Genomic DNA, 14,674 nt, shown 5'->3' on the forward strand with positions numbered 1-14,674 from the left:
GTAGGAGGTATTTTTCTTTTGCTAATTGAAGTTTAAAGTATCGTAAGGAGAGGTGAAAAAAGTTGAAGGAAATGGCAATTGAAATGTCAGCTTGTGTTTTCCTTTCAGCCATAGTAAACAAAAAAGGAAGAAATAAAAAGAGGCTCTACTCATTAAGGAAGTGAAGGGAGTTGGTGCCAGCTGGGAGCTCGAGGAACATATCAAATGATATACTACTTATTTGCTTTAGTGCTAGCTACTCACGTTTCCATGTTGTCTCCTTCCAAGACAGTTTGCACAGGCAAATAGCCCATTCTTGGGTGCTTTGCAAAATACCGTTTTGTTCGGAATTTGTTTTTCAGTACCTTGGCAAAGTCGCGGACATCTTCTCCTGAAGTTGTCTGAAAGCAACATCACAATGAAATCACGCTCTAATTATTATTGTCCCTGATCATCTTTTCTTCTGCTAGATCATTTGACATAGTACATGAGAACACAGCACAGAGGCACCTAATGATTTGACCTTTGGAACATCAAAAACTGCATACACTTATCATTGTAGATATAAAGTATTTCCCAAACAATGTGAGGTATGTTACTATTTGCCAAATATATAAAACCAACCAAGTTAGAGTCTTTGAACTCCCGTGTTCTGTGATAATAGGCTTGTCCTTCTTCTCAAGTGATCTGAGGCAGACAATCAATCAGAAGATGAGAATCTCACAATTTCTGTTTTGCCTTGGCACCGAACAGGCAAAGGCTTTGACTGGGCACAGCTCAAATATTAAAATGGCTGAAAAATAGGATATGCAGCAAGTGTGAGACCTGGCAATGACTTCCTGATAAGCCAGCACTCTGGGTCTTCACACTCTCAATACGCACCTTTTGTTTACTATTTCAGTGACTGCAGAGTCTATGAAAGTTGTCACAATCTTCCCAAAAGAGTTTTCTCTATTCAGCCTTCTCTGCCATCACTATTTTATTTTTCTTTACATAAAAAGGAGGTTAGAGTTGTGGAAAACTCTGGGACAGGCTGTTTCTCCTTTTGTTTATTCAACTCAGAGTTATTAGGCATTTAGAACAACAACTTTGGGCCCAAGCACAGCCTACTCAAACTGCTCTAACCCTTTACCTGAACTTAGGTCCCTCTCTCCCATCTAAGCCACCTAAAAGTACAAAGAAGAAACAGCAAATTAAGCCAAGCCCAAAAGAAATCAAAACAAGTCTATCAGAGAGACTTAAACGGGAGGAACTAGCGACCTTCTCTTCTCGTAAGTCTGATAAAGAATCAGAGGACCCTTCTCTGATGAATTTTAATGGAGGACTTGAGTTACTTTTTAAATTCTGTACCCAAGTTCTTACACCTCACAGAGGAACTAGGCTCTGCAATACTGCAATCCTACAATAAATTCATTTCTTTCCTGACTCACATAAGGATGGTCCTTCCCTGGTACATCTAATTTGGTAGAAAGAAATGAGGTAATGTTAGTTTTCTTTTAGTTGTATAATAAGCTATATGCCTCCTATTGAGAGAGGAATGAGTTGCTAGGTTCTAGCCTTTAAACTGTCACAATGCTGCTGGTTTTTGCCTGTCCCTGTCCTTTGAAATGGGGTTGAAAATGCCTTCATTAAGACAACAAAAGCACTTCTCTGCTGAAGCTGCTCTAAGGCATGGGATGGAAAAGAATTCTCCCTTTCTTTTGAGGTCAGTCCATCCTGTGGAAAAACTCAATGCGATTCCTGACTGGCAGACTAGGAAAGTATTTGAGTAGTATCTAAACCTACATTTTTTTTCAACAAAAGTACCTTTGTTGATGTGTAGATGCCAAACCATCACTTTGCCAATTTCTGTAGCTGGTACAGAAACCCTCAGGCAACAGATGCTCTTAGTTTAGTTCTGCACTAAAAAAAAATTCAAGGAATTGCCTTGCCTTTATTCTGACTCAACCCTCTTGAGGAAAGGAGAAGCTGTTGCATTGTTTGGACCTTGTACGAATTCTCAAGTTCTTCTTGAATAGGACTAAAAATCAGATTCTTGTTTGATATGTGGAAAATCCACCACACACTGTTAGTTGGACACATTCAGGTATTTTGGAAGCTTACATCAAAGAAGGCATTCTTGGCCGACTGACAGTTAAATTGTCTATAAAGGTGACGGCTTTCTCTTGCGCTGAGACAGCAAATACTTTGGTGTTTAAAATCTTGTAGAGAGGGCCACTGTAATTCTTTTTTGTTCATTTTCAAATCATTACATTCTAGACACTGAGGACTCAGTGATACAGTACTTAGAGGGTTATTTTTCAGTTAAAAAAATAGCTCAGAGACTTGGCTCTACATGCTCACATTTTTTCCAGTTTAATCCTCTCCTAAATCAGCTCACTGCTGGTTCAGCTATGCACAACTAATTAGTATGGATTGCTGGAGCTCAGAAATAAAGAAGATTTTTTTTTACTATCTGTGAAATGGGTTCTTAAGACTGAGCTCAGCAATCTGCATGCACTCTCGGTTTTCTGTTTTTCATTATTTTGCCTGTTATTAATCTGAATTTCTTATATTTCCATGGAAAAGTGCACCAGGTCCTATAATAGACTTGAATGAGTGAACATTGTGAGTGGGAGACTCTTATTCTTATTGTTTCATTTACCTTCAAATCACTTGAGGGGACAGAAATTCCCATTAGTTAGAACTCTATTGCCAAAACCCATCATTCAGGTAAAAATGGTGGCAGCAGAGGTGTTACTCTGTGTACTGTATACATTTTTCATGAAGTCCTTGCTTCATTTGCTAGGAGAATAAAGGCGGCAAGAAGAAACAATAACCAACTCAGTGAGATTCCCTTCCCCAACTACAGTTGTGAGGAATGCACAAATGTGCTCTATGAATCTGAAGATTACAGTTTGCTTTAGCAATGCTTACAGTAGAATAATCATTTCAGATTTGTCTGAGCTGTTCTAAATTTTGCCTCTGAAATGAGCAACAGTTTAATACATCATCATTTCCAGTAATCTCAGTCAATAAAGAAAGGGCAGGAAAGGATAAAGCATATGGTGAAGTTTTGGTGAAAAGCTGGCAGAAGCAAATGTATTGTACTTGCAGAGATTCACTCCAGGCAGTGCCATATCCTTCAATACACAGTGAACTGAATGTTTTAGAAGGTATTATGCATGTCATAATGAAAATAATGATTGAAGTAAAAAAAAAATAATGCTGTAATGAAAATATATCATAAAAATGGACAGAAACTTTATTCTTGCCTTATCATAACATCTTGGGGTATATATTTTCCTCTTTTTTTTTTTAAACTCCCCATTCATTGAGACAAGTTTACAACCCTTACTGTACCTTCCACATGTCCTTTAGTCTGCATACAAATTAGATACAAATATTTTTAGTTTCCTAGTTGGTTATGTATTATTTTGATGGTTTTATTTTAAACATTTACATTTGACTAGTAGACAAAAATACAGGATCTTGTGATCACTAAACCACATTATAAACTGGAAACCAGATTGTGAGGTGCATCAAAACTGCACAAAATGCAGGTTGCTAGGTCTGCAAAGGTGGCTTAAAACTCAGTACAGGGGCAGTCCTTCTGCACCACATAAGAGCACTCTGATTTACACACAGCTACAATGGACCTATGGAGCCAAAAATACAGTTGAGAAGTGGTGTGGTACAGGATGATCTTACCTCTTCCACATTTTCCTCTTACACGGGAAGGTAAAGAGCTACCTTGTCTGCTCTATGTCATGGGAGAATCATCTTTATATGAATAATCCTCCCTGGACCAGTTAAAGAGGGTTGAGGGCCAGATAACATGAATGGTGAAGCACAAAGCAGAGGCATTGCACTGGAAAATCTGGCTCTTGGTCTCCAGATGTGAAAATACAGTTCGTTATTCTTAAGTACCCCCTAGATCTTTACATATGACTATATCATGTTACAACAAAACACCACCACTAAAGCACTAGTATGCCGAGAATAATTTTGCATCTGAAGAGACAGTCATGACCAAACCAACATTTGACATCATCTGTCAAAACAGCTATCACATTAAACTAATTCTATTAGTGACTGCTCTTTCAGTACAGAGCTTATTACATGCTTATAGTACACTGGAAAAAAGAATGGGGGTGCTACCCTGGGAGGGCCCTCATTGATATATTGTGAGTTGATTTCCCCCTCTCCCCCACCATAGGATACAAATAGATTTTTCAAGATCTTAGTCTTACCGTAGAATACATAAAATCAATTATTTAACACTGAGCACAGAACCCATTAGCATATAATGAATGATTTTGATATAGCATTGTATAAACAATGAAAGGCAGTAAACCTTAACTCCGAGTTACTTCAAACCATTACTGCTATTCCTCACTGTGCATTTCAAAATGCTAGGCTCTAAAGACTGGGGTGTATAAAAGGTGACTTAATTACAGAAAAAAGTCCTACACAAATGCTGTGTTAGCTTGCACATAGCAACTGAAGCTTATTACTTCTACATAATAATCAACCTTAAGCGTCACTGAGGCAGATACCTACCGGTGTGCAGTATTCCACCATTGGATAGTGCATTTTATGGCCTTTTGCCACTCGGCCAGAAAAGAAACAGCTTTGGCAGATGTCATAGTTAAAGTGCTTTAAGCTTCTGTACCTGATGGAGTGAGGAAAAAATTGCCTTTAGAGCTTCATAGCGTATCATAATTGAATTTTGTTTCAATTTGTAAAGTAGTTTCCTTTGCTAATAGCTCCTTTCCCCCCAAGATAGCTTTGGCTGTACACAATGCACTGTACAGTAAGCATAATAAAATGTCTGTTTGCCATATAGGGCCAATAGCAATTTGAAGCAAGGTGATTATAAAATTACGTATACATTTGCAAAAAAACAGAATCACAAAAATTATAGTAATTACAGAATAATACTGGGAAAGCCCATATGCCAAAGGAAAACTGAACCAATGTCTTTAAAAATATACAAAATGTACCCGCACATTTCTGATGAGCTGAAATTAATGTCAGTTATTTTTATCCCTCTTACCCTTCCTGTCATCACACCTCCTAACCAAATAAATTCAACTAAAAATGCCCCTCAAATAACCCCAGGAAGCTCTGTTGCATTCTGCACATTAAATAGCAATATGTTTGAGTTCTGTCTAGTTTCTATAGCTTGCACGTATGAAGAGCCTTCAAATTAAAGGATCTCAATGCACATTTATAAACATCCATTTAGCCTCAACACCTATTATATCTGTTATATTGCAGTGTGGGAAGGAGCCAGGAACACAAAGTCTGTGTTGTTTTAAGAGGTTCATTAGCAATAATTTCAAGTGAGAGAGTTAACAGCACTGTTTCTAGATGTTGTCAGTCTGACAGTTATTAACTCTCTCAGTGCCTTCCAACACAATGTGTATTTTGAAGATGTGAAAACTGAGGCACACACACTATCTAAGCATAATTTACATACCACAGTAATAGATGCCCTGGAAATACTTGAGATATACTAGAGAGATATACTATAGATTAGATTTGATGCACACATGTAGCCAGGATCTGCTCACTCGCAGTCCAGTGCCTTAACCAGAAGGCTATCCAGTCCCCTGACAGCCCTTGCTCACAATAGCGCCCTTTGACTTTGAATAATTATGGAGACAAAGTTAAGTAAATAGGCATTTTCTTATATTGCATTTGGGAATAGGAAAGTATAGAAAACTTTCTAGATGTAGTAACCTACTCGCAAGCTCATCCCCTCAGTCAATAATGTTTACCATCTCCAAGTTGAAATATGCATTGGGAGTAAAGGCACAAGGAGATTAATTCAGATAGCAAGGGAACTGATACAATGACAAAAAACCAGGGATTTTTTAATATTTAAAAAAGCACTTCCTCCAGCTACCAGGGGGAAAAGTGAGAAGGAAGTGAGACACTTTTCCACTGCATCTCCACCTAAAGTCATCATTCAAACCCTCAAATGTAGGGTGAAATGATGACATCTTTATATGAATGCTGCCTGCCCTCTGTTGAATATCTGGGCTTTAGAAATAGCATTATAAAAAGCTCTTTGTAAACACTATGATACACAGAAGTATAAATATCAATGGTAAAAAGACCATCATGAATAAAAAGCACACAAACCATACAAGGCAGCTATTAGGAAACAAAGTGATAAAACAAGTCTAAGCATAATTGAAAGCGAGTATTTACTTAGCTGTTAAGTGGATTCTGAATAGCCATACCAATACATAGCCATTTTACAACACAGTGGTTTATTCATTGCTATAGTAACCACAGGGTTCATCCAGATATTTAAATCCATCAGCAACATTTCAGAATCAAGAACTTCTGATTATTGTTAAATAAGAGATGTTTACAGAAGATAGACTGAGTAGATTCTGTCTAAAGCAACGATCATAATATAACAGTATTTCTAGCACACTAGGTTAAATAGTCCACCAATTAAACTCTCTTTCTCCGAAAAATATATAAATAGCCCTGGATTTTTGTGCTTCTGTAATTTTTTTCTGTTCATTTGCATGCTTTTATATCATCATGGAAAGCAATTCATTAGGATCCAATCCAGAAAACATAATCATGTTTACAGAATAGATGGAATATAAAAGTAAATTCTATAGTTACTAGGACAATCCACCAGTTCTTTGGTAGGGGAGAAGCAGGACTGACAGGAAAAGAAGCATTTGATTTGAATTGTCTCCCCCCACTCAATACTGTTGTGCTCAATTCATGGATATAGTTCTCCCTGTAGGATAGCAGTACTTGTTTGTTTATTTTTTATATTTGCTAAATCAAAGGAATAAAAACAGAAACATTTTCTTCTGGGTAAGATAGATATATCTTAGCATGCTAAGCAGCTGCTACCCCGTAGCAGAAGGGGTATTATTTTGTACCTGAATCCAATAATGGGACACTCCTTACAGATGTTACACTTAGCCTGGTGTTTGGCAGTTTCAGCAGCAGCCACCCTGTGCAACACTGGCAGCCATACCATGGACTGTGGTTCCAGCCTCATCCAATCCAAGAACAGGGCTGCTTCAATTTCCGGCTTGTTATTGGCCTGTGAAAGAGGGTGAATAAAGACAAGGACTTAGCAAAGAAGAGCATCCTGATGACTTCCTGTCCAACCCACCAGCTTCCTGCCTCCTCACCCTTACCTCGTCACTGAGCCTTCAATCTTGGTCAACTCTCCCATGAATCAACCTTAAATGCCACTTCCAGGATCTTCTCCTGAAGAGGCACTGCTCAGTTTCCTGAATAATGTGTTACCTCATTCTGAACTCCACTTCATTCCCTTTAACATCTCTAACTTTTCTGTGGCACATTTATGAGCTCATTGACATCTCTGTGCTTTCATCACTCCTCTCATCTTCTTTACTGGCTATATATAGAGGATTCTCTGAGCTCCACTTATTCTTCCATCTGTGCCTCTTTTGTCCCTTTCTCCCATCACATCATGCCTCCTAATGACCCCTAGCATTGGCTCATACCCAACATCCTCTTCCTCCATTCCTAGACCTGTGCCACTGAACTCCACTGAAGAAAATCCAAGGACCACATAATCTTCCTCCACTCCAGATCTGCCCACTTCTCCTTCAGTACTGCCATCTTCTTGGATAAACAACTCTTCCTCTCTCTCACTGAGTCCTAGATTAAAAACCCTATAGCTTAATCACTACCTTTCAGTACTCTCCAAGTCCCTTTTCTCCACCTTGAACACTTTCTTCGCTTCCCAGCATCTGATTTCCTCAAATTCCCTATATCTCTCTCAACTCCTGACACTAATTCTGAGATCACTTCTCTATATCCAACACCTCCACCTATTCACTTGACCCCATTGCTAGGCAAATCTTGGAGTCCATAATCCATCCATATCTTTCTTGACCTTTCTGCCACTTCAGGTCCTAGTCCAGCAAAGCATTAAAATATGTGCTTAACATTAAGCAAAAGTAGTCCCACAAAATCGAGTACTTAAGTAGGTAACTAGATCAGGGCCTATGACAATACAAAACATCTATTTCATGGCACTGTCCTCTCCTGGTTCTTTTCATATCTTTCCAATGTTTCTTCATTCTTTTTTTCCCCCATTCCTCTTTTGTAGAAGTCTCATAGGTCCCTTAGATGTGTCTCTTCCTTTCACATCTTATCTGCTTACATGATTCTCACTACCATCTCTTACAGTGATTACTCATACATCTAATTCTGCACTCTTTCCCCATCTTTCTGCATGGAGACCTGCAATCTAGTTTGTCTTTCTGACATTGCTTGGATATTTCACCAACAATTTAAGTTTACCACAGTTAAATCTGAGTTTCTTATTTTTTCACCATTAGGAATTTATTTTTTTATTTTTTTCCTCCTTTCCTTGTCTGCTTTCCCCATTCTGAATAGCTATCAACAAAATAGCTTTGTTTCACAGGCTTGCAACATGAGAATCATTTTTGACTCACATTTTGTGATTTCTTACTCAACAGCATTTTGAATGTTCAGCCCCAATTTTTAAGACAGGGGTAATCAAAAGGTGGACCAGGGGCCAAATGCGGATCACCCAGATACTTTTGAACGGACCGCAAAATCTTTTTATTTCTTTATTATCATTGTTGTTATTTCTGTATTTTCTTCTTTGGAGTTTGGACTTTGACTATACCTTGACCAAGAAATTTGGATCCTGACAAAAAATAATTGATTACTCGTGTTCTAAGATCCCACAGCTAAAGCCAGCCCAGACCTTAGATATCTCCTGCCTTGATTACTTCAACCCACTCTTCTCTTAAGCCTCCCTGAGTTTCATATTGCTTTCCCTTCCTGGTGCATCCAAAGGGAAACCATTAAAATGACTTTTTAAATCTGATACTGACAATGTAATCTCCCCAACCTCTTTGAATTCCTCTGTAAACTTCCCCTTTCCCACTACATCATATTTAAATTTCTTGTACTTACCTTAAAGGCCTACACAACTTTGACTTGGACTACATATTGGGAGTTTAGTCCTCTCATCTCCTCCACTCTGCCAAGGATACCAACTTTGATGTCCCAATAATCACCTTCAAGCAATCCTGTTTCTGTGTGTCTCCCTCCAACCCCCCGCCCCCGCTATGGTATCCCTTATATAGTGGATGTTCTCCCCAGTAGTTTGGATATTCATTCAAATCCTTCCCAATGAAATGAGTTAGTAGTTAATAATTATAATTTTAAAAAATTGCCAGTACATCCCTGTTGTCTCTGTTGTGTCTGCCTTTATATTTTAAAGGTCCACAGAGCAAGCATCGTCTTCATTTTGTGGCACCAAACACACGCTACATAATTAAATAAATTTACTTAAACAATAATAAATATTAGCTTTCAGTGCTAGGGCTTCTCTCTTTTGTTCAAGATTCAGAGTATCTTTACAATATCACCTGATGCTTCTCACTTTAGTAGCACCCCAGTCTGATCAGCTACCAGAGGGAACAGTGACACAAATTTATTGGGAAAAACCTCTAAATTAGTTAAAAATACAGGGATGCAGAGAGAGGAGGAGGGGGAAAAAACTCAAGTTGCTTTGTTTTTTAACACGGTTTACAAGTTTGGTCACCTAATTAACTGTCAATAATTACAGTTGGAATAAGAAGTCAAAAGTTGCCCAGAGTGACATTCTCCTTACTCTTCCCAAAAATATCCTCTGAATAATTCATTCCTTCAACTTTGACTTAAAACACTGCATCAGTTTGATTAATTAGAATAAAGGCTTTGTTTGTTTTTTTCTTGGGATTTTTATGCTAATTTGGGAAATGGTCAGAAAATGTAAGGGTTCCACTGGCTGCTTTGTAAAACCCAGTGTAAATGGGTTTCCCATATTGAAATAATATTAGAAAACAATAGGAGGTTTCATTTTTTTTATACATCTCTTCTATGAAATTAGAATAATCTTGTTTGATGTACTGCAATACATCCAATGGATTGTGCATTAAACCCACTTTGTCTGACCTTAGTTTTTCTTAGCTATAGTATTTTTAAAAGGAAACACTCACTGGAGCAAAGAGAACACAAAAGACATCACAATAGAAAAAGTATAACCACCACAGTAACAAATCACAGCTTTAATTCAATAATTTGCTGACTATGTTCAGAATTATGCACATTGTCTTTCACTGAAGAATCTCAAAGCACTTTACAAACATCAATTAATTCTAGACATCCCTGTGAGGTGGGGCACAAACCATTATTACCGATCCCCATTTTAAGATAGAGTAATTGTAGCACAGAGCGATCAAGTGACTTACCCCTGAGGTCACTCAATGAGTCAGTGTCAGTCCAGAACTGAACTGCTGAGTCATCACTCTCACTTATGCTCTAACTACTAGACAATACTCTCTACATTCGTGAGCTGTAACTCATGAAAGCTTATGCTCAAATAAATTTGTTAGTCTGTGCCACAAGTACTCCTTTTCTTTTTTACGTTCTCCCAGACATTCTCTGGGTTCCAAAGTATTGATGGAGTATCTGTTTAATATGCTATTTCTAGTACCAAAAGATGAATTCTGTGTTAGAATCATAGAATCATAGAATCATAGAATATCAGGGTTGGAAGGGACCCCAGAAGGTCATCTAGTCCAACCCCCTGCTCAAAGCAGGACCAAGTCCCAGTTAAATCATCCCAGCTAGGGCTTTGTCAAGCCTGACCTTAAAAACCTCTAAGGAAGGAGATTCTACCACCTCCCTAGGTAACGCATTCCAGTGTTTCACCACCCTCTTAGTGAAAAAGTTTTTCCTAATATCCAATCTAAACCTCCCCCATTGCAACTTGAGACCATTACTCCTCGTTCTGTCATCTGCTACCATTGAGAACAGTCTAGAGCCATCCTCTTTGAAACCCCCTTTCAGGTAGTGTTGAAATGCTGCAGTGTGTATTGTAGACAGAATAAAAATGAGCAACCCAAAGTATTAGCCCATCCTTTTGTAGTCGCTTTAAGTCTACAGGAAAAAAGTTGCTCTAAAGAAACACCTCCTGTAACATTCAAAAATCCATTTTAAATCTGCAGTCACCGTTGATTGCTAATGGTCCTAAAAGTGGACTATCCAACTATTTGGTATACAGCTCATACAAAACCTGTGCTTTGGGGGATTAGCTGCATTAAAATGTTTCAAAACTGGTTATGAATTATATTACATGAAGATTTAAAGCCACATGGAGAAAAGCTGGTCAGGGTCAGACAGTATAGGACAGACAGTTCTTGACTGTTCCCTAAGCTGCTATTACATTTTCTTTAATAACCTCTAAATCCAGTAAAGGCAGCAGCTGAAGATTTTACATAAGGGAAAAAGTCTGCATTCAGACAGAACATATCAGAATTAACAAGAGCAGGCTGTAAGGAATATTAATGATTCTTTTCTTCAACATATTTCTATGGAACTCCCAATTTTTATGGTAACAACAGTGAATCATAAAGCCTTTCCCAGTTTACAAACAACAATTTGTTATGGAGGGATATTCAAATTCATTATAATTCAGACATCTGTTTTTCTGCATTTGTTTGCCAAAAAACAATTGAAAGGAGGGGAAGCAGGGTAATTTTTTGCATCTTTATGCAATGATCGGGAGCTGAATATTTCTGCCACCGCCCTCCCCCTGGATTTAAGCTCTTCCTCCCCTTTTGCTCATTCTGGCTTTTTAAAATGTATACTGTATCAGTTTGAGGACAGATCAAATGTATGTCTGTGTTGTACAATACTGCCTTATTTCTCAATGTACAAAGTAGTATCACGCTGTCTGGCAGAATCAGACAAATTTTCAGTCACATACATATTACCTACTATAACACTGCAATTTGGGAAATAAGTTCTAAAAATAATAATATTCACTTAATAGTGTCTTCCATCCAGGATCTTATATTAAGCTTCATTCATAGCAACCTGTGACAGTAGATAAATATTATCTCCATTTTTCGGATGAGGAAACAGATACGAAATTTACATGATTTGCCCAACGTGACAAACACAAAGTAAGTGTAAAAAGAAAAGGAGTACTTGTGGCACCTTAGAGACTAACAAATTTATTAGAGCATAAGCTTTCGTGAGCTACAGCTCACTTCATCGGATGCATTTATGCTCTAATAAATTTGTTAGTCTCTAAGGTGCCACAAGTACTCCTTTTCTTTTTGCGAATACAGACTAACACGGCTGCTACTCTGAAACAAAGTAAGTGTGTGTCAGACAGGAACAGAACCTATGTCTTCCAACATCCAATCCTGCTTTCTTCGGCTAAGATTATCATTCCTTTTTCCTGGTCTCAATGGCTTAATACTACATTTATACCTTTCTATGCAGCCAGCTTTCCTCCTCACACCTGGATGTGTTAAAAAGGGATAAATAAAGATGACAAGAAGAGTCAATGCTCCATAGTTTCCAAGGCAAGTGCTATTTCCCAGTCAAACATAAGAAGGCAATCACAAGGACATGACATGAGCTAGGCTATGCCACACAGAGTGCTTATGCCATTCTTAACCCTTGGAGTGTCTAAGATGATGACTTTGATCTCTTGCATTATACTAAACCAGTCTAGTCATGGTGTTAGTGACACATCAGATATAAATGAAATAAATTATTCTAACTGATGACATTACTGGCAAGGCTCAAACATTCCATTCATTATCACTGAAAAAACAAGATCCTTCTTTTTTCCCCAGCCTTGCTCTTACCATTTTAACACATCTCCATTCAGAAGATCGCTTTTAGATTTGCTCAGGTTTGCTTCTGAAAGCCAGTCTCATTAAGTTTTTGGTTCCATAACATGCCCACAAGTTTCTACCAAAAGAACACCAGAGGAAGCGCAGTTTTATGACATTTATAGCACAGCAGCTTGCAGAGGGATTTGTTAGTTCTCTATAGGCCAGCTGCACAAAGAGGATGCCCCTGTTGATAATACAGTGATTTTACTGGTGTTTGTATGTTTGTCATATTTCAGTTATTCATCCTGGACATTATTATTATTATTATTATTTCTTTTTTGTATTGCAGTTGTGGTCTATGGTCCCAATCAGGATCAGGGCACGGACACATAGGAATACATGGCCCCAAACTCAAAGAGCTTATAAACCTTTATTCCAGCTTCCGTTTGCCAGAGTGCATACTTCAGGACTGCACCACAGTTAAAATAGTTGTAAAAATATCTCAGTCTTTCTTTTTCACCAATACAGTATACATATATCCATAACAAATGTAGACTGTAGAAAGTCAGTTATTTTCTTTATACGTGTATGAATAGAATAGTATATCTGATGTTAGATATAATCTAGTTATATGTCCTCCCCTACTTGTTTCATGTGGATAACATTCTATATAAAAACTCCTGCCCTACATCCAATTTCAGTGGGGAAAAAAATCCTTAAATAATTTTACAGCATAAAGAAAAACACCCTTCACACTTCACAAAGGTATTGGGGGAAGAGCAGCTACATTTTCGTACACTGAGTTGAACTAACCAGCTCACCTGTGGCTCTTTTTTTGCTCCCATTTCTTAGTTTCATCATCATAGTAAGCCATGGAAGAAAGGTGTGTGTAACACCTAAATTTTTATCACTTAGGCCTTGTCTATACTGGCCGAGGAAAGTACATTAGCAATTTTCCAGCATGATTCACTAGAAAAATACTGCTGTGGTTTCTGGGCCAGTAAACAAGATAAGCCAGGCCTCAAAGGAGCACTGTCATGGCTGATATGCTCTGTATAGCATATTTTCAGTTTTACCTTAGAAATGAACCCAACATGGAAAACACTAAACTTTCGCTCAACAAAAACTAGAGATAAAGTACCTTTAAATGCAAGATCATCCAAGCTTACCACACCTGCCAAGGGAACACAACAAACAACTTTTTTTTAGCTTTTAACACCACCTTATCTCCCAAGAGCATTTATCTATCATGTTTACTAAAGAAGAGAAATATAGTACCCTCAAAAAGAAAAGGAGTACTTGTGGCACCTTAGAGACTAACAAATTTATTAGAGCATAAGCTTTCGTGAGCTACAGCTCACTTCACTGTATGCATTTGGTGGAAAAAACAGAGGGGAGATTGATATACACGCACAGAGAACATGAAACAATGGGTTTTATCATACACACTGTAAGGAGAGGTTTCAGAGTAGCAGCCGTGTTAGTCTGTATTCGCAAAAAGAAAAGGAGTACTTGTGGCACCTTAGAGACTAACAAATTTATTAGAGCATAAGCCTAAGGTGCCACAAGTACTCCTTTTCTTACTGTAAGGAGAGTGATCACTTAAGATAAGCCATCACCAGCAGCAGGGGGGGAAAAGGAGGAAAACCTTTCATGGTGACAAGCAGTTAACAAGAATAACAAGAACAAGAATAACAAGAATATCTGAGGTGGGGTGGGGGGGAGAAATAACATGGGGAAATAGTTTTACTTTGTGTAATGACTCATCCATTCCCAGTCTCTATTCAAGCCTAAGTTAATTGTATCCAGTTTGCAAATTAATTCCAATTCAGCAGTCTCTCGTTGGAGTCTGTTTTTGAAGCTTTTTTGTTGAAGGATAGCCACTCTTAGGTCTAAAGAAAAGGAGTACTTGTGGCACCTTAGAGACTAACAAATTTATTAGAGCGTAAGCTTTCGTGAGCTACAGCTCACTTCATCGGATGCATTTCTTTTTTCTTTTTGCGAATACAGACTAACACGGCTGCTACTCTGAAACCTGT

At 38.0% G+C, this 14,674-nt stretch overlaps 1 protein-coding gene across 15 annotated transcripts in view; it reads right to left on the minus strand.

The window, feature by feature from the left end:
- The window catches only part of DMD (dystrophin), a 1,935,994-nt gene that overhangs the window by 38,264 nt on the left and 1,883,056 nt on the right, over window positions 1-14,674 (minus strand). For all 15 annotated transcript variants that reach the window (XM_043505382.1, XM_043505371.1, XM_043505378.1 and 12 more), the window contains 3 exons: window positions 6,882-7,048; window positions 4,522-4,633; window positions 244-380 (listed from right to left, as the gene is read on the minus strand). In XM_043505382.1, coding sequence (XP_043361317.1) covers window positions 244-380; window positions 4,522-4,633; window positions 6,882-7,048 — 416 coding nt within the window. The remainder of the gene's footprint in view (window positions 1-243; window positions 381-4,521; window positions 4,634-6,881; window positions 7,049-14,674) is intronic.

Source organism: Dermochelys coriacea, chromosome 1 (assembly GCF_009764565.3).
Source record: "Dermochelys coriacea isolate rDerCor1 chromosome 1, rDerCor1.pri.v4, whole genome shotgun sequence".
Taxonomy (NCBI): domain Eukaryota; kingdom Metazoa; phylum Chordata; order Testudines; family Dermochelyidae; genus Dermochelys; species Dermochelys coriacea.